At 40.1% G+C, this 21,231-nt stretch overlaps 1 protein-coding gene across 1 annotated transcript in view; it reads right to left on the minus strand.

The window, feature by feature from the left end:
- Window positions 1–688: 688 nt before the first annotated feature.
- Window positions 689–21,231, minus strand: part of LOC135539407 (complement C3-like) — a 54,375-nt gene continuing 33,832 nt past the window's right edge. The window contains exons 26-41 of the mRNA XM_064965278.1: window positions 19,525–19,684; window positions 17,941–18,042; window positions 17,635–17,785; window positions 17,272–17,435; window positions 15,999–16,157; window positions 15,643–15,702; window positions 15,406–15,496; window positions 15,136–15,184; window positions 14,867–14,954; window positions 9,052–9,141; window positions 8,824–8,929; window positions 8,406–8,495; window positions 7,958–8,041; window positions 6,271–6,354; window positions 5,021–5,156; window positions 689–1,021 (exon numbers count right to left, since the gene is read on the minus strand). Of these exons, the coding sequence (XP_064821350.1) occupies window positions 877–1,021; window positions 5,021–5,156; window positions 6,271–6,354; window positions 7,958–8,041; window positions 8,406–8,495; window positions 8,824–8,929; window positions 9,052–9,141; window positions 14,867–14,954; window positions 15,136–15,184; window positions 15,406–15,496; window positions 15,643–15,702; window positions 15,999–16,157; window positions 17,272–17,435; window positions 17,635–17,785; window positions 17,941–18,042; window positions 19,525–19,684 (1,759 nt within the window). The 3' untranslated portion in view covers window positions 689–876. The remainder of the gene's footprint in view (window positions 1,022–5,020; window positions 5,157–6,270; window positions 6,355–7,957; window positions 8,042–8,405; window positions 8,496–8,823; window positions 8,930–9,051; window positions 9,142–14,866; window positions 14,955–15,135; window positions 15,185–15,405; window positions 15,497–15,642; window positions 15,703–15,998; window positions 16,158–17,271; window positions 17,436–17,634; window positions 17,786–17,940; window positions 18,043–19,524; window positions 19,685–21,231) is intronic.

Consider the following 21,231-nt stretch of genomic DNA (forward strand, 5'->3'; position numbering starts at 1 on the left):
ATACACTGTAAAGTTGGTTGCCAACCGCCATATAATGTCCAAAGAAGTGAAAAAGAAGCCTGAGGAAGGAGGAGAGATGACGAGAAAGGAATTCAGTTTACCGTTTTATCTGTGGATTAATTGTCAGAGTAGAGGACTTTGTGCATTTCAGGTAAACTAACAATCCAATGTTTATATACCAGGACAAAATAGCTTGCAACAGTAAGCTAGCTAGCTAAATTGCCATAAATGTTTAATGCTTTTCAACCTGTCCCCAAAGTAATATAATCGGTTCAGAGTTTGTTTTGATATTTCAACCTGCGTGTTCTGGTTGCTTCTGGTGTGGGTGAACAAAATCAACATCCGGTCTGGTCAGCATGTAAACATCCACTGAGCAGTTCAGAGACACCATTCAAATGTGTGCAGACTCGTTAGAACAAGTGATTTCATGAAGTGGGCCACCTACTGGTAGAGTTTGTTTTTTGGATCTATTCAAAATTTGATTTGAAAAAGAACTGCATTGCATTACAACATCAACCAGCCAGGCCATAATTTATGTCTTTACTCTTAACTGGTACATGCATACATTTTCATATGGGTATGCCCAGACGGTGTAAGTCAATTGCTTTACCTACTGAGCCACACAGGACCGCATGGGACAGGTAGGGACATGGATCACCCTGGTTTAACGCCTTGACTGAGACTGGTGTCAAATCAGAAAATTGGAATAACATCTTTATTCGTGTTTTTTTTCTTCACAATTATCTTCCAGTACAACAAACAAAGCATTTTAATTGACAAGTACAGTGCTAATTTAGGCTACAGTTGGTGCAGACATTCTTTTGCAAGGAAAGAATTTAACTGTGACAAATGAAAACAGAATAACACATGTTCACTCTAGTTTACACATCCTTCTTTTTCCATTACTTGAACAAAGTCATTGATTTCCAAACATCTTTCCCTGGTCGGACCCTCGATATTGCACTCAACACTCGTGGGCCAGGATTCGATCCATGTCCGCTCACCCAACACGTACTTGAATCTAGACACAAAGACATAGCTCTTAGCAGGGTTTGCGGTCTAGTAGCGTGACAGAAATGTAGTTACAGTTAATGAAATAGCTAATTTATAGCTTTGACAACTTGATGTTAGATGAAAGGAGTCTATGGGTCAGGAATCCATTGTTCAGTTTTCTTTAAACAGCCACTACAAACGTTAGTCACTGCTCGCATAAAAAAATCATTAAAATTGATGAGAGCATGTAAAAAAAAAAATGTTTCTCCAAATCACCTGAAATCAGTTCAAATCAACTCCATATTCGGCTTGATGTTACTTAAAGGTGATTTGGTCATTCAAAAAATAACATGCTCACATCCCCCCCATCACTTCCATTGATTGTTAGCTAGCGGTGGCTAAAGTTAGTTGAAGTTTGTAATGGCTGTTTAACGAAAACAGAATGGATTCTAGTTTTTCCTGGCCCATAGATTGCTTTACGGGTGAGGAACCATCTAACAGCAAGTAGTAAAATACTGAACTACTCCTTGAAAGTGGATGCTGCATGCCATTGTTTGTTTCATCTGATCTACACTTGAAGGGTTAATCAGGAATCTGATTCCAAAGTCAGATTTAACATCAGGGTGTAACTTTCAAGCTCAATTTCAGGCTTGCCCAACCCCTGAAAAGAATGCATTCAAATGAGAAGTTGTGGATGGGGGGAATTGCTCACACTTACCAGTACACTGGCACACTGATAATAAAATGATGTGCATCACAAGCAAATACGGCTCTGAACAGTTAGCTCACAGTGAAATGTGGACTCACACTTATTGCGGGATTATGTTGGGAAGAAAAGTGCAATTATCACCTTGAAAATTAAGACTAGGGGTTCAATTCAATCCCGCATTGCAGTATTTACACAGTAGCTCTTTATAAAAACCTTCAACTACTACCAGGGCGACCCCTCTCACAGGTATATTTTCATAATTAGAAGTGTGTGGGCACAGGATGAATATTGTAAATACATTACATACATACATTGTAGAATAATAGTGCAGACATCAACTATGAAATAACACATATGGAATCATGTAGTAACCAAAAAATGTTAAACAAATCAAAATATATTTTATATTTGAGATTCTTCCTTGTAGCCACCCTTTGGCTTAACGATAGCTTTGCACACTCTTGTTATTCTCTCAACCAGCTTCATGAGGTAGTCACCTGGAATGAATTTCAATTAACAGGTGTGTCTTCTTAAAAGTACATTCATGGAATTTCTTTCCTTCTTAAGCCAGTCAGTTGTTTTGTGACAAGGTAGGAGGGGTATACAGAAGATGGTCTTTTACCAAATAGGGCTAAGTCCATTTTATGGCAAGAACAGCTCAAATAAGCAAAGAGAAATGACAGTCCATCATTACTTTAAGACATGAAGGTCAGCCAACCCTGAACATTTCAAGAACTTTTAAAGTTTCTTCAAGTGCTGTCCCAAAACCCATCAAGTACTATGATGAAACTGGCTCTCATGAGGACCGCCACAGCAATGGAAGACACAGAGTTACCTCTGCTGCAGAGGATAAGTTCATTAGACTTGCCAGCCTCAGAAATTGCAGCCCAAATAAAACGGACATATCTCAACATCAACTATTCAGACGAGATTGTGTGAATCAGGCCTTCATGGTCGAATTGCTGCAAAGAAACCACTACTAAAGGACACCAATAAGAAGAAGAGACTTGCTTGGGTCAAGAAACACAAGCAATGGACATTAGACTCGTGGAAATGTATCCTTTGGTCTGGAGTCCAAGTTTGAGATTTTTGGTTCCAACTTCATGTCTGTGAGACGCGGAGTGGGTTAACGGATGATCTCCGCATGTGTATTTCCTACCGTAAAGGATGGAGGAGGAAGTGTTATGGTGTAGGAGTGCTTTGCTGGTGACACTGTCACCATGGCCACCACAGCATTCTGCTGCAATATGCCATCCCATCTGGTTTGGGCTTAGTGGGTCTATCATTTGTTTTTCAACAGGACAATGACCCAACACACATCCAGGCTGTGTAAGGGCTGCTGAGTGGCGTAGCAGTCTAAGGCACTCATCTCAGTGAATCAAGCCACATACAAGGTTGAATTAAGCCACGTACAAGGTTGTCCTGGAAGAAAACTTGCTTCCTTCTGCTCTGACAATGTTCCCCAACTCTGAGGATTGGTTTTTCCAGCAGGACAATGCTCTGTACCACACAGCCAGGTCAATCAAAGTGTGGATGGAGGACCACCAGATCAAGACCCTGTCATGGCCAACCCAATCTCATGACCTGAACCCCATTGTAAACCTCTGGATTGTGATCAAGAGGAAGATGGATGGTCACAACCATCAAACAAAGCCAAGCTGCTTGAATTTTTGTGCCAGGAGTGGCATAAATTCACCCATCATCAATGTGAAAGACATGTCAGTAGTTTATAGAATAAAACTAAAATGTTCATTTTACCCAAACACATACCCATAAATAGTAAAACCAGAGAAACTGATAATTTTACAGTGGTCTCTTTCATTTTTTTCCAGAGCTGTATATGGATATCTGCCTTATGTGGAATTAGAACCAATAACCTATATAAACCCTGGATTTCTGATGCTATGTATTGGCCATTGAGAGGCTTTGAAGCCACCGGTCGGCCATATTGGCACTCCCAAGTAGGAACAGTCCACCATAGGAATAAATGGAATTCTATAGTATTTCAATTAAATGTTTCAAGGACAAAATTACGTGTATTTAAGTATTTTTGTTGTAACATTAGTACTCCAAAACATACTTGAAGGAAAAAGTTATCTATTTTTTTTTTCATTTTTAGGTTTAGCTCACATAATATCATTTAAAAGTATGCATTAAGTTGTCTGTAATATAATACTGTACATGTGTCAAAAAGGAATGTAGACAGTAATAAATATATTTCTATAGCTTCCTAAATATATATATATTTTTTTACAAATGCGGAGTAGTACCAAGATGGCTGCGCGGTGGCTTCAATACAGTTCCCCTCTTATAGGCTACCTGCCAGGGTGGCAGCGTTAGAGCGTTAGGGCCAATACCTGAAAGGTTGCTAGATCAAATCTCCAAGCTGACAAGGTAAAAATCTGTCGTTCTGCCCCTGAACAAGGCAGTTAACCCACTGTTCCTAGACCGTTATTGTAAATAATAATTTGTTCATAACTGACTTGCCTAGTTAAATAAAAGGTTAAATTAAAAAAGTTATACATATTGATTAGAGCTCACAACCATTCAACTACAGTATGAGCCAACTGTTTTAGCAGACTGCACCACCAATCAGTCATTGGTTGGGGAAATAATACAAGTTGACATGACCACCATTGGCATCTATTTCTTCTTAGGATGTAGCTACAAATATAAATGTATAATCCTCATAGCTTACATGTTTTTCTTTTTTGTAAAATACATAGATATGTATGAAACGGTAAGCAAAAACTTTGAATTGTTGTTCAAATGGGGAAATGTGCCTTACTGCCTTTTGAATTTTGTGTAACTTCAGTAGTCTCGTCAAGGATGAATCAGGCAAAATATATTGGCACACTCCAATTACCAAGACCATTACCAAATAAGGCAGGCTTTCACCTGCTTTTATAGAAAGACTTGAGGTGGTACCACGCAGCACATCTGGAAGGGAGGGTATTTCATACGGAACCCCTCCCTTGAGGTGGTACCACCCAGCACATCTAGAAGGGAGGGTATTTCATACGGAACCCCTCCCTTGAGATGGCGTGGAGTCACTTTACATTACGATTCCAATGGTACTGCTAGGGGCGAAAAGAGCAAGATTTACTACTAAAATACCTAAATATATCACTTTCCTAACGAACAGTCCAAATGAAGACCAGAATAGACGTGTTTCACTATAACTGAGCCTAAAACATCTGGTTTTCGTAGAAATAAAAAATGAATCATGAAAGTTGCTCTTTGCAAAAATATGAGTCGTAGGCAAGATTTCTCTTCAAAACTCTTTTGAAACTAGCGTAATGATGAGACATTTCTTACCTGTCACCACTCTGGATAAGAGCTGCAGCGTCTCCCATGAGCAGGTAGCTCTGGCCTTCTTCCAGATCCAGTGCCTTTCTACAGGAGGGGTGGGCCAGGAACAAGCGCTTTTCCCCGTCCAACAGAAGGTCAGTGCCTAAAGAGAAATTTAACATTAACGTTGATCTCATTTCTAGAGAACTTGGTTTTAAACTTTCTGAAAAAAGAGTGGCTTGCAAAACAAAAACATTTGCATTTGTGTGTAAAACCCATATTGTGTTTCTAGGGAATATTTGTGTCACTCCACGAATAAATGGCCTTTTATGTACTTCAGAAATTGTGTGTAAATGTTGTTAACACTTGATTTACCATTTGGATCACAAATATCTATGCTTTAACTAAACCATGGTAATAATTCCAATAGGAGTGTGTTTTTACTCAAGTAAGGGATTTGTTTTCTCTGAAAATCCCCATTTTTGGCATGTCCCACATCATGTCAACTTCTCAGGAAAATGTAATCCCACATAACCCCAAGATTTTCACAAGTTTTCACCATCATTGTGAAGCCCTATTTACTTTGTTGCTTTGGGAAAGTCATTTCTGAAGATGTTTACTTATTTCATGTGATTAGGGATTCATTAACATATGTCCCTCAGTTTTAAGGTCAACCTGAAGTCTCGTTTTAATCTGGTAAAATTAAGATTTTTTTCCAATTAAATATTGAACATTTAATAGTCCAATCAATGTGTAAAAGCATTTTCCATTTTCTGGTGTTTAATGGTGGAAAACTGAGCACATTGAACATAAGTCAACCCTGTTACCAATCGATAGGTAGGCTAGAAATATTTTAACAAGCTTTCATTCAATTGCCCCTCCCTGTTGCACACTACAAGCTTCCATTTCCCCTGTCAGAAGGGAAGTTATGGTTTGATTCAAGATGAAATTGTCAACACTGTTACGATCAACCCTGTCACTTTTATAGTAATTCCTCTTAATTAAACGTCTTCATGGGGAAACATGTTTTTTATGAAGTTGAACAGAATGTGAAAATTAGGTGAAAAATTCAAAATATATATTGTTGACGAATTACACTACCCAATAGGCACTCTATTTGTGGAATGACACATTTGTGTTAAAGTGAGAGGAGCATTTGAAAATGTTAACAAAATATCAACTGTCACTGTTGATACACATAGTCATCCTCAAAATGATCCAGCAGTGAATGATTATCGTTTGGGAACTCCGGACTAAACATTAAGGACTTATCCTACCTTCTTTGATAATCCTTTTTATTTCCATTAGGTATGTATCGGTGTAGGACTCCAGTGTTGCGTTAACCAAGGAAGCTTTGAAAACTGTGAAAAAAAGACAGTCATATGAATAAGTAAACATAAACTCAGAAAAAAAAGAAACGTCCTCACTGTCAACTGCGTTTCTTTTCAGCAAACTTAACATGTGTAAATATTTTTATGAACATAACAAGATTCAACAACTGAGAGATAAACTGAACAAGTTCCACAGACATGTGACTAACAGAAATAGAATAATGTGTCCCTGAACAAAGGGGGGGTCAAAATCAAAAGTAACAGTCAGTATCTGGTGTGGCCACCAGTTGCATTAAGGACTGCAGTGCATTTCCTCCTCATGGACTGCACCAGATTTGCCAGTTCTTGCTGTGAGATGTTACCCTACTCTTCCACCAAGGCACCTGCAAGTTGCTGGACATTTCTGGGGGGAATGGCCCTAGCCCTCACCCTCTAATCCAACAGGTCCCAGACGTGCTCAATGGGATTAGGAGCCTGGCTCTTCGCTGGCCATGGCAGAACACTGACATTCCTATCTTGCAGGAAATCATGCACAGAACGAGTAGGATGGCTGGTGGCATTGTCATGCTGGAGGCTCATGTCAGGATGAGCCTGCAGGAAGGGTACCACATGAGGGAGGAGGATGTCTTCCCTGTAACACACAGCGTTGAGATTGCCTGCAATGACAACAAGCTCATTCCGATGATGCTGTGACACACCACCACAGACCATGACGGACCCTCCACCTCGATAAACGCAAATCCGACCATCACCAGTGGTGAGACAAAACCACGACTCATCAGTGAAGAGCACTTTTTGCCAGTCCTGACTGGTCCAGAGACGATGGATTTGTGCCCATAGGTGAAGTTGCTTCCAGTGATGTCTGCCTTACAACAGGCCTACAAGCCCTCAGTCCAGCCTCTATCTGCCTATTGCGGACAGTCTGAGCACTGATGGAGGGATTGTGCATTCCTGGTGAAACTTGGGCAGTTGTTGTCGCCATCCTGTACTTGTCCTGCAGGTGTGATGTTCGGATGTATCGATCCTGTGCAGGTGTTGCTACATGTGGTCTCCCACTGCGAGGACGATCAGCTGTCTGACCTGTCTCCCTGTAGCACTGTCTTAGGCGTCTCACAGTACAGACATTGCAATTTATTGCCCTGGCCACATCTGCAGTCCTCATCCCTCCTTGTAGCATGCCTAAGGCACGTTCACACAGATGAGCAGAGACCCTGGGCATCTTTCTTTTGGTGTTTTTCAGAGTCAGTAGAAAGGCCTCTTTAGTGTCCTAAGTTTTCTTAACTGTGACCTTAATTGCCTACCGTCTGTAAGCTGTTAGTGTCTTAATGACTGTTCCAAAGGTGCATGTTCATAAATTGTTTATGGTCCATTGAACAAGCATGAGAAACAGTGTGTAAACCCTTTACAATGAAGATCTGTGAAGTTATTTGGATTTTTACGAATTATCTTTGAAAAACAGGGTCCTGAAAAAGGGCCGTTTCTTTTTTTGCTGAGTTTATAATTTTGTTCACTTTAATTATACCTGAGTTGTGTCCAGTAGGGAGAAAATACAAATATTCCAATGCAAAGCACTTTGCATCATTGTGCCATACTACTGAACACAATTGTCTGTCTCAAAAGATTAGAGACTTACCATAATCCATTCCAGCTTCGCAGGCTTTGTCCAACAATTTCACTTCACTCATGTCTCCATGTTTCTTCTGGAAGCTACAGCTCTCTATGAAAGAAAGGTAATGTGTGAGAATGAACATGTCAAAGTAACCAGCCAATCTATATAGTGAGGACATTATTACTTTGGCATTCAGTATATTAACATTAAGCTGAAATTCAGAACCTGTTTTGTGCAAACATTCCACTCCTTGTACTCTGGAGTGGAATGATGGCAGAAACAGACTGTTACCCAGGCTACATTAACATATTATTGTACAGGCAAAATTATCATTCCATGTGAAAATGGAACATGATATTTTGGACTTTCCTCAACATTGAATGGATGATGGTAAAATAATCAGAGTAGGGTAAGCTGATCCTATAACTGCAACTACTTTTTTGGCAGCTATTTGGCCACCGAGGCATGGTACCTTCAGCACAACGGCACACATCTTCCTGACAAAGCCTGTTCAGGGTTCCGTCCTTCTTATTTGGGTGGTAGAACTTCACACAGCGGTTCTCTAAAATGACAAAAGTCCCTATTCAAGACAATTTCCGTCCGTGCGTTGGCATTTCTAGTGAATGCATTGTAGTCTATGAGGCACATGTGAGTGTCTGTGCTTACATCAGACCTGGGTTCTAATAGTATATGTTTTCTTTCAAATACTATGAGTGTTTGATTGAGCCTGCCTGGAATGCCAAATGAGCAGGGTTTATACTTTTGGGACTATTTCATTTGTTCCATTCCACCAGACAAGCTGAATCAAGCACAGGTTAAGTATTTTAAAGAAATGTGAATTATATTTAAACCAGGTCTGGTTCGTATCCCCTCTAAAAAATAATGCATACCTTGAGCATAGTATTCATAAACGGTGACCCCAACAGGTTGAAGCAGACCTACATCTTGTACCTTGTGTATTCTGAACGCCACCTTGTCTGCTAGTTTATTAGAAACCTTAAAGGATACCGAAGATATAGTGAACGTTGAATAATACAATTAAGTTACGCCATTGTATACATGTCACCGAGAAGAAGAAAGCCATTTCAATACCAGCATGGCATGTCACAAACAGATACCTGGTCAAGATAGATGATGAGGGAGCCCCTCTCCGACAACTTTTTGTCCATTTCAAACCTCTGAATGTACCTTTCCGTCCCGGTTGACAACTGCAAGCAGAAACACAAGAGTGAACTTTGAACCATTAATGTTTATGGTATTATCCACACAATTTGTTTTTCGCAAAATGAAGAAAAACTGTGTACTTAGGCAATGCTGTGTGTTCATGCAGCCTGAAGGTTTACGAGTATTGCCATAACTACATCAGAGCGGCATTTAAGCAGTTGTAATGGGTTGAAAAATTAGACACTAGAAAAAGAGACATTCTTTTGATATTTTTTAAACCAAAAGTTAAGCTGTCTAATTAATGTCGCATTTATCTCCTACAAGCTGTAGCTGTAGTTCTACAATCAATCCAATAGATGGCGATGTTACTCTGTGGCGGTAGTAGTGATGGAAGAAGTTCTGGCTGAGATTCTTCAGAATAAAGAATGCACCAGAACTGCGAACACAGTAACTTTTGTGTCCAGTTATTGTCTACAACAGGTATGTAAAATTATGTATATAAAAATAACATGTTTATAATATCCTCAGTATCAATTCCGCCAAAGGTGTAATCACGTGTGAGGCCCAGTGCAGTCACAATTCTGTTTTGCCTGTGTTTTTGTATTCTATTCTATCTAGCAACAGCTGATGAAACTAACATTGTAAACGTGTGACATAAATTGATCTGTGTTATTCCTGATTGTTGCTGGTTGAAACAGGACCTTGTAATCAGGTTTTGCATGACCTCTCAGCCAACAATAACAGCTAGTTTTCAGGATACATCTCCCTTCTATTCGGCCCCTCACTCAGACCACACTCAGACAGTCCTAGCAAAATTATTTCTCTGGAATTTTTGTTGTTGCTAAAATGCAAGCACCTTTTTCTTATTTTTGCCTATTTTAATGGAAAACTAAAAGAGTAAGGTACTTAACTGCTAAAAAGGGACTTTAGTGCAGACAGTATGGTTGCAGAAGACTATAGACACAATTTAATGGTTTACATAATCTGGTGACACTGAATGTAATGTTTAACAGTTTTATGCATTTTGTCCATATTCTGCCACACTCAGTTGGTTCTATCTGTATCAGAGGAGGCTGGTGGGAGGAGCTATAGGAGGACGGGTTCATTGTAATGGCTGGAATGGAATAATTGGAACAGAGACAAACATGTGGTTTCCATATGTTTGATGTTTGACTCCGTTCCATTGATTCCATTCCAGCCATTACAATGAGCCCATCCTAGTATAGCTCCTCCCACCAGCCTCCTCTCGTCTGTATGTATAGCTAGCTACATGTTTATATTGTGTGAAATGGAAATATGTAGGACCATACTTGAGAACATTCAGAAGAGTTTCAATTCAAGGTTAAGTTTAAAACCTCTTGAAACTCTGGGGGCGCTATTTCATTTTTGGATGAAAAACGTTCCCGTTTTAAACAAGATATTTTGTCACAAAAAGATGCTCGACTATGCATATAATTGATAGCTTTGGAAAGAAAACACTCTGAATTTTCCAGAACTGCAAAGATATTGTCTGTGGGTGCCCTAGAATGGGAGCTACAGGCAAAACCAAGATGAAACGGCAACCAGGAAATCAGCAGGATTTTTGAGGCTCCGTTTTCCATTGTCTCCTTATATGGCTGTGAATGCGAGAGGAATGAGCCTGCCCTATCTATCGTTTCCCCAAGGTGTCTGCAGCATTGTGACGTATTTGTAGGCATATCATTGGAAGATTGACCATAAGAGACTACATTTTCCAGGTGTCCACCCGGTGTCCTCCGTCGAAATTGGTGCGTCATTTTCAGCTGCTGGTATTTTTCCATGCGATTCTGAGGGGAAAGCAGGCTTCCACAAACTGCATATCAATGAAGAGATATGTGAAAAAACACCTTGAGTATTGATTCTAAACAACGTTTGCCATGTTTCGGTCGATATTATGGAGTTAATTCGGAAAAAGTTTGACGTTTTGGTGACTGAATTTTCGGTTTGTTTCGGTAGCCAAATGTGATGTACAAAACGGAGCGATTTCTCCTACACAAAGAATCTTTCAGGAAAAACTGAACATTTGCTATGTAACTGAGTCTCCTCATTGAAAACATCCGAAGCTCTTCAAAGGTAAATGATTTTATTTATTTGGTTATCTGGTTTTTGTGAAAATGTTGCGTGCTAAATGCTACGCAAAATGCTAAGCTAGCTTGCAATACTCTTACACAAATTATTGATTTGCTATGGTTCAAAAGCATATTTTGAAAATCTGAGATGACAGTGTTGTTAAGAAAAGGCTAAGCTTGAGAGCAGGCGCATTATTTTCATTTTATTTGCGATAACGTTGCGTTATGCTAATGAGCCTGAGGCTTTATTCACGATCCCGGATCCGGGATGGGGAGTATCAATTAAAATTGTTGACTTAGTGTCACATGATAGAACGCTACATTGTAGCTGGACCCATCAGATAACCTGGCATACGTTAGCCCTATGCTAGCCTCACCAGGTGAGCTAATCGTCCAAAAAGTTGGTGCTCGTTTTAGTAACTGATTAGATTTTGCCGTTTGACTGCTGTTAAGGAAAAGTGTTCTATCACGTCCAACTACATCGCCAATTTGAATAGCCTAATATGGAATTTTAACCGGATATAATCATGTTCACATAGTGAGGTTAGCATAGGGCTGAATTTGCCAGGTTATGTAATGGAAACAGCTTAAATGTAGCCTTTGATCAAGTGCAACTATGTTAATTAGGGATAGGCGTTCCATCAACGGTACAATTGTAAATCATGTAGCGCCGTGTGTCATGATCTCAGATTTGAGAGAAACAACAAATATCGGAACATATTCAGTCTTATATCGACTGAAAGCTTAAATTCTTGTTAATATAACTGCACTGTCCAATTTACAGTAGCTATTACTGCGAAAAAATGCCATGCTATTGTTTGAGGAGAGCTCAAAACAACAAACACTTTTTTCACCACGACAGGTTTGATAAAATCACCTCTGACGGTGAAATGTCTACTTACATTCTGAAATCTTGCTCTGATTTATCATCCCAAGGGTCCCAGAGATAACATGAAGTTTCGTCAGATGAAATCCTTTTTCACATCCTAAAAAGATTTATATAGCATGCATAATCGATTTTGTATTTCCACTCATTCAATTTACAAAGAAGGTGGCGTGGCGAGAATCTGTCTCCTCGCCACGCGCTCTCACCACTGGTGTCCCCCAGGGCTCTGTTCTAGGCCCTCTCCTATTCTCGCTATACACCAAGTCACTTGGCTCTGTCATAACCTCACATGGTCTCTCCTATCATTGCTATGCAGACGACACACAATTAATCTTCTCCTTTCCCCCTTCTGATGACCAGGTGGCGAATCGCATCTCTGCATGTCTGGCAGACATATCAGTGTGGATGACGGATCACCACCTCAAGCTGAACCTCGGCAAGACGGAGCTGCTCTTCCTCCCGGGGAAGGACTGCCCGTTCCATGATCTCGACATCACGGTTGACAACTCCATTGTGTCCTCCTCCCAGAGCGCTAAGAACCTTGGCGTGATCCTGGACAACACCCTGTCGTTCTCAACCAACATCATGGCGGTGGCCCGTTCCTGTAGGTTCATGCTCTACAACATCCGCAGAGTACGACCCTGCCTCACACAGGAAGCGGCGCAGGTCCTAATCCAGGCACTTGTCATCTCCCGTCTGGATTACTGCAACTCGTTGTTGGCTGGGCTCCCTGCCTGTGCCATTAAACCCCTACAACTCATCCAGAACGCCGCAGCCCGTCTGGTGTTCAACCTTCCCAAGTTCTCTCACGTCACCCCGCTCCTCCGCTCTCTCCACTGGCTTCCAGTTGAAGCTCGCATCCGCTACAAGACCATGGTGCTTGCCTACGGAGCTGTGAGAGGAACGGCACCGCAGTACCTCCAGGCTCTGATCAGGCCCTACACCCAAACAAGGGCACTGCGTTCATCCACCTCTGGCCTGCTCGCCTCCCTACCACTGAGGAAGTACAGTTCCCGCTCAGCCCAGTCAAAACTGTTCGCTGCTCTGGCCCCCCAATGGTGGAACAAACTCCCTCACGACGCCAGGACAGCGGAGTCAATCACCACCTTCAGGAGACACCAGAAACCCCACCTCTTCAAGGAATACCTAGGATAGGATAAGTAATCCTTCTCACCCCCCCCCCTTAAATGATTTAGATGCACTATTGTAAAGTGGCTGTTCCACTGGATGTCAGAATGTGAATTCACCAATTTGTAAGTCGCTCTGGATAAGAGCGTCTGCTAAATGACTTAAATGTAAATGTAAATGTAAAGGGAATCTGTGAAAATCTAACCCTAAACGTTGTTTCAGCCAGTCAAATTACGTTCGTATTTATTCCTTAAGAGATCCTAGAACGTAACCAGACTTCACTATATCATTAGGAGTGTAGTATATCCTCTAGGACACCAAATTTGGTCAGAGAGCGACACCTTAATGGCGTGCCGATGACACGGGCGGTCTTCACTTGATTGACTGTAACTTTGTCAAAAGCACCAATCGGGGTCAAGCAAAGCTATCTAGATAGCCAATGAGCTGGGAACCCCCGTATCTTTTGCACAATTCTGCTGCTAACCTTGTGCAACAGCAAACCTTTTCCTTTTGGACAAAAATTGCAAAAATATTGAGAGATATGAAGTTATGAAAACTGGGTGTTTTGCAAATGTTGAACTTACAATATGGCTACTAATACTGGAAAAGCTAAATCAAAGTCCAAGTATACAGATTTGACAATATTCTTGTTAATTTTTTAAAATATGTCCTTCACGATTTGCCCAAATGTACCTGGGTGACTTCACACTAAATGTCATGGAGCTTGCTCATACTTCAAGTATCAGTCTGAAACTTTGCACATACACTGCTGCCCTCTTGTGGACCCCATCGGAATTACAACCAGAGTTATGTCTAGATTTGGGACCTCTGATGCATTTCAAAGATCGTGGTAGAATCTATCAGATCTACCAGATCTATTGTGTTATTTTCTCCTACGTTCAATTCACATTTCCACAAACTTCAGTGTTTCCTTTCAAATGGTATGAAGAATATGCATATCCTTGCTTCAGGGCCTGAGCGACAGGCAGTTAGATTTGTGGATGTCATTTTAGGCAAAAATTGAAAAAAGGGGGCTATCCCTAATAATTAACGATTTAATTGGCTGATGCTTAATTTTAAACTAAAACTTTTAAAAAAAACTTTTGCAAGTATAGACCAGGGAAATATCACAATTAGGCCAATGAAAGACTATTAAGGATAAGAGTACATACAGATCTGCTATCTTAATTTGACCATGTTTCTCACAGCAGGAAGATAGTACTGCAGCAACAAGAAATTTTAATTATCATGTGGATTATAACTACTGAACATTTTGTTGTGGGGTTTGATACATTTTTCTTTAGGGCAAATCAAGTCTGACATGTGGAAACTTTAGAAGCCTTTTTAAACCTCAAAAACAGTACAATTTGCATTTCTCTGCAACAATGGAGTGATCAAATTAAGATGACATATCTGCAAGCTGTTTTCCTATGTATGTAAAACAGAAATTGTCCAGCCAAAAGGAGCACTGTGATCCCTCTTTGACATCCAATGAATCCAGAATACCTGGAGTCGAATCTATCTGCAAGAAGCACAGTCGATACTAATGACCCAGTACCTGACAATACGTTTTCTGGATCCATGCCCGGGCAACAGTACTTCTAGGTCTCAGAAAGGCAGTAGCGATGCACCATAAGCCATCTGCTACATCAACATTTGTTAACTCACCTGTTTCAGATCCTCAACGTCAACTTCAAAGCCAGTCAGCAAGCTGATGTCTAAAATGGTCATGGTGGCATTTCTGTCAGATTTAAACCTTGGGAGAGAATAGGAGTGTCCTTAAGAAAGACTTGATTTTATCTGATTTCATTTTTGCATGTACTGTGTTTCCTTTTCCTCACTGGATAAGAATACAATCTAACAATAATATTGGCCTAAGACAAAGTATGATGGTGATTATAGTATTTCCCGAGTAATCAGGTTTTTCTTTAACTTACAACACGTCAATGTGGAGCATATATGTCTCTTGGGCTCCGTTGAGTGCAACTTTAAAGACAAGAAATGTCATTTTGAAGGTAGATTTAGCAATACGACATCATCGTACACAGTGGGGCCACTTCAGTCATGCAGATATCAACAACCACCAAACTAGTAGCTCTAGTAGCTCTTTTCCACATTTCAATGAATAAAACAAAACAAACAAATCGTCAGTTATCACTGTTGAGTGGGAACAAGTTAAAATACAATAGCCACGACAAGTAGCCTACCTTTAGCCTGCTTTATTAGTTCCACATCAAGCACAAAGTTTTTGCAGTCTTGGTTCTTCTCTATGGGCAAGGCATAGTATATGGTTGTAACCTTGACATGGATAGGCAAGTAGAGGGTTGGTGTTACTTGGTTATCCCCGGGTACTAATTTTACCTTTATGTTATCAATCAAATGTCTTCACACACTAATTAGGCTAATTTAAATCCAGTGCAATTTAACCCCCCCTTCCTTCTTACCAATAATTCCCCAAGACCAGTTCCTTTGGCAGTTACTGTGAAGTTATCATGCAGCTGGACCTATACAGAATACAAACTTTCATTTAAGACCTGCCTAACAGACAAAATAGACTTCCTCCGTCTCTCACTAATATCAACTATTCTCTTAATTCACTTTCTCTAACATACATTTCTCCTTCCCCCCCAGGTTGCCTTGTTCCTTTCCTCAGGGAACCATGTTCACACCACAACATTCTGACTGAGAAATGTGATTCGAGTGACTCAAAAGTTTGTCCCGACTGTGTTCTAGGCTCATGGACAATAGGTTTGCACTTCTCACGTGTTACAAAGAGGCTTATGTGTGCATACGTCCTTACCTTGTCGGTGCGTGTGAGTAAGGCGGTACTCTTGCTAAATGACCACTTGATGACTCCAGTTCTCCCTGAGACATCAATGTCCACATTCAGATCAATGTCTTTTACTTTTCCTGCTTTCGCCATGTACTCTGCCACAGCCTGGAACACCATGATAGTGGACTGTTTTGGAAGAAACAGAAGGAGGGGGTTGAATGTGTACCAAGCCTGTATACGGTTGGGTCCGGAATTAATGACACCCTTGATAAAGACTAGCAATAATGATGTATAAAATAAATAATTCAAATAATGAGCTATATTGTATCCTGCAAAAAAATCCCAGTCATGTAAAATCGATAGATTAAGGCCTAAATGAATTTATTTCAATTGACTGATTTCCTTCTGTGAACTGTAACTCAGTAAAATCCTTTAAATTGTTGCATGTTGCATTTATATTTTTCGGGGAGTCTAATAGAATTGCTCAGAGAAAGATATATATTTTTTTACAAGTAGTACTTTATTTTCTGAAAAGGTAGGGGTCAAAATTATTGACACCCCTAAAGATTCATATAAATAAAGTTCAGTATTTGGTCCCATATTCCTAGTACACTACAAACTTGTTGGAACCATGTTCAGTTAGTTTTGGTTGTGTTTCAGATTCTTTTGTGCCTAATTGAAATGAATGGTAAATAATGTATTGTATTATTTTGGAGTCACTTTTATTGTAAATAATAATAGAATATGTTTCTAAACACTTCTACATTAATGGGTATGCTACCATGATTACGGATAATCCTGGATGAATCATGAATGACGATGAGTGAGAAAGTTACAAAGGGTCGAAGATCATACCCTCAAGACATGCTAACCTCCCATTTGGACCCTTACCTTTTTGAGAAAAAAAATGTATACTTAAACAAAATCTCTTTCTCTGAGCAATTGTATTAGTATAAAATAACGTCATTTCCAAAACATTTTGAGAATACAATATAACTCAGTATTTGAATGATTTATTTTAGTCATTATTGCTCAGCTTTACCAAGGGTGTCAATCATTTTAGACCTCACTGTATGTGGCTCTTGAGTGTTGTTTGTTGTATCCTAAATGCAGATTTCTATAACATGATGCATCCCCACAAGGCATATTTCCTTATATTGAATTATAATGTTGCATGATCCCGAAGCAGCCTGTTTCAAATGATGTATGGACATTAGCCCGTCTTAGCCAAGGTTAGTTAGCCAGCCTGTTTGCCCTTGTTGGATGCTTGATGTCACTTGTTACATGGGTCTGGCTGTACCTGAGTGGATGAGTCACCTCCTCTTTGAAAACCCTGGCTTTTGAGCCACCTAACGATGGGACCAGCTTCCTCGAAGGCGCCGGCCTTCACCAGGGCCAACAGGGCGTAAGCTGTGGCCTCCAGAGTGAGAAGGTGGTTCTCTGAAACAGGCCAGTGGGTTCTGTCTGTGGGGGAAACACAAACATTATTTATTATTAACAAAACCAAACTGTACAAAAACATATGCTACACTGGCAAAATGTAGCTTTTTGATGCAGAGAGTATCGGGTTATAAAAGTAAAAAATGGGTTAGGCTACATAATACTGTCCATAGGGTTCAATTACTCAATATTTCCTACTATAAAGAAGGACTTATCCTGTCACCTGTAGATGAGTGTTTGAATAGGATAGACTGGTTGAGCTTGCCCTCGTTAGCCAGGGCGTATGAGGTTATAGCCACTGAATAAGGGTTGGTCAGGTGTTGATTCCGAAATTCTAGGTATTGCTTCGCCTTTTCAATGCTCTCTGGTAGGTTCTGGAGGGAGAGGAAGAGAGGCAATTGCTAACTTCTTTAAGTATCCTAAAAGGCATTCAAAAACTACTCAATGCCTTTGTTATTTGAATATGCATGGCCATAGAAAACATGGGTATGAGAGAAGTAATAGGAGGACATGTGCAAATTCCACTTACCCTGATACCATCGTACTTTATGCAAATTGTGTGTGTTTCCTGCATGGTTATGAGCACAAATGCTGTCAAGGTGTCATCCACGTCTTTCCCCAGTACATCTCCCTGTAGATTGGCACAGACAGAAATAACCATATCTGAGTTGGTATCTGAGTTTTTTGTTTAATATTTTACGTTCTCAATATTTTACAGACTCAAAAACTCAAGATACAACTTAGAAATACACTGAACAAAAATATAAAGGCAACATGTAAAGCGTTGGTCCCATGTTTCATGAGCTGAAATAAAAGATCCCTGAAATGTTGCATACACACAAAAAGCTTATTTTTCTCAAATTTTGTGCGCACATTTTACATTCTTGTTAGTGAGCATTTCTCCTTTGCCAAGATAATCCACTTGACAGGTGTGGCATATCAAGAAGCTGATTAAACAGCATGATCCTTACACAGGTGCACCTTGTGATGGGGACAATATAAGGCCACTAAAATGTTCCGTTTTGTCACACAACACAATGCCACAGATGTTTTTTTGAGTGAGCATGCAATTGGCATGCTGACTGCAGGAATGTCCATCGGAGAATTGAATGTTAATTTCTCTACCATAAGCTGCCTCCAACTTTGCTTTAGAGAATTTATCAGCACATCCAACAGGCCTCGCAACCGCAGACCACGTATATTGCATCATATGGGCGAGCGGTTTGCTAATGTCAACATTGTGCCCCATGGTGGTTATGGTACGGGCAGCCATAAGCTATGGACAACGAACAGAATTGCATTTTATCAATGGAAATTTAAATGCACAGAGGTACCGTCACGAAATCCTGAGGCCCATTGTCGTGTCCTTCATCCGCCGCCATCACCTTATGTTTCAGCATGATAAAGCACGGCCCCATGGTGCAAGATTCTGTACACAATTCCTGAAAGCTGAAAATGTCCCAGTTCTTCCATGGCCTGTATACCAGAAATGTCACTCATTGAGCATGTTTGGGATGCTCTGGGTCGACGTGTATGGCAGTGTGTTCCAGTTCCCGCCAATATCCAGCAACTTCACACAGCCAATGACGAGGAGTGGGACAATATTCCACAGGCCACAATCAACAGCCTGATCAACTCTATGTGAAGGAGATGTGTCACGGTGAGGAAAAGAGTGGTCACACCAGATACTGACTGGTTTTCTGATCCACACCCTAAACCTTTATTTTAAGGTATCTGTGACCAGATGCAGATGCATATCTGCATTCCTAGTCATGTCAAATCCATAGATTAGGGCCTGATTTATTTATTTCAATTGACTGATTCCTTATATGAAACCTAACTCAGTAAAATCTTTTAAATTCTTGCATTTGTGTTTATATTTCGTTCAGTATTTCTTTTATAATTCTTGTTACATTTACATGGATACTCTGAACATAAGAGATAATTCCTGTAAGGCAATGGTAATGAAAATATTGTCACGGGTAGGAGTGCGATGTATTAGTCTTAGATAAATCAGTTTTGCAAAATAATATGATTAATACAATTAAATATATTAATGAAATAGTTTAATAAATGTATTTAATACAATTTCTGCCAGCAACACAAACAGTACCATCATGGTGGGATGTAGGAGTTTGCCAGTTTCCTTGAAAATGCCATTGGGTCGCTGTCTTTCCATGACAAGCCACTTGACTGCACTGCACAGGACATCTTTCGAAATAACGATTAAAGGGTTTGCCATGGCAAATACCTTAGCAACATAAGCTGTCAACCTAGAAGGATGAAATATAGGTACAGTTAGGTATAATTTACCCTGCCATGAATGAAATGTCAACTTGTACAGTGCCTTCAGAAAGTATTCACACCCCTTGACTTTTCCTATGGGGGGTCACTTGTCTACACACAATACCCCATAATGTAAAAGTGAAATTGTGTTTTTTAAATTTGTTTTTATTTTTTACAAATGAATAAAAAACTGAAAGTTGAAACATCTTTAGTCAGTGAGGTCAATGTTTATCTGCTGACCTTCAAAGCATTACATGGATTCTTATTTACAATGACGGCATACCCCGACCAAACCCGGACGACACTGGACCAATTGTGCGCCGCCCTATGGGACTGCCGATCACTGCCGGATTCGATACAGCCTGGAATCAAACCAGGGACTGTAGTGACGCCTCTTGCACTGAGATGCAGTGCCTTAGACAAAGTGTTGTTTTTGGGACAAATCCAATGCAACACATACTGAATACCACTCTTCACATTTTCAAGCATAGTGGTGGCTGCATCTTGTCCAAGGTATGCTGGTAGTCCTTAAAGACTGGGGAGTTTATTTCATATGGTTCAGTCTGCTTTCCATCAGACACTGGGAAATCACTTTTCAGCAGGACAATAGCCTAAAACATAAGGCCAAATCTACACTGGAGTTACTTACCAAAAAGATAGTGAATGTTCCCGAGTGGCCGAGTTAAAGTTTTTACTTAAATCTGCTTGAAAATCTATGGCAAGATTTGACTCAGGGGTGTGAATACTTGATTTTAAATTTGATATGTCAGTATTTCATTTTCAATAAATGTGTTAAAATAAGAAAAATAAAACAATTCACTATGGGGTATTATGTGTATATGAGTGAGAAAAAAAATGAATCCATTTTAAATCCAGGCTGAAAAAAAAATGGGGAATACGTCAAGGGGTATGAATGCTTTCTGAAGGCACCGTAAATTGCCTTAATTTGTGATTCCTTAAAGTGGATTCCTCAACGTGTAAGCTGCTTCTGGTCTTTTCTCACCATTACGAGGTCCTATTGTCTTAAGTCAACATATACAGTGTCCTCCTGAATTATTGGCACCCTCGGTAAATATGAACCAAAAAGCCTGTGAACAATGTCTTTGTTGTTTATCAGCTTAATCTTACACCAAAATATCATATGAATCTAACCTTTGAGTTTAAAAAATATCAAAAATCAAGAAATCATCATCAAGAAATAATAATTTTATTCAAAAACATGCAATTATTGGCACCTCTGCATTTAGTCCTTTGTGCACCCTTTGCCAAAAAACAGCTCTGAGTTGTCTTCTATAATGTTTGATGAGGTGGGAGAACACATAGGACGGTATTTGAGACCATTCCTCCATAGAAAAACTCTCCAGATCCTTCAGAGTCCCTGGTCCTCACTTGTGGACTCTCCTCTTCAGCTCACCCCACAGGTTTTCAATGGGGTTTAGGTCAGGGGACTGGGATGGCCATTGCAAAAGCTAAATTCTATGGTCAGTGAACCATTTTTTGTGTGGATTTGGAGGTATGCTTTGGATCGTTGTCC

Source organism: Oncorhynchus masou, chromosome 5 (genome assembly GCF_036934945.1).
Source record: "Oncorhynchus masou masou isolate Uvic2021 chromosome 5, UVic_Omas_1.1, whole genome shotgun sequence".
In the NCBI taxonomy this organism is placed as follows: domain Eukaryota; kingdom Metazoa; phylum Chordata; class Actinopteri; order Salmoniformes; family Salmonidae; genus Oncorhynchus; species Oncorhynchus masou.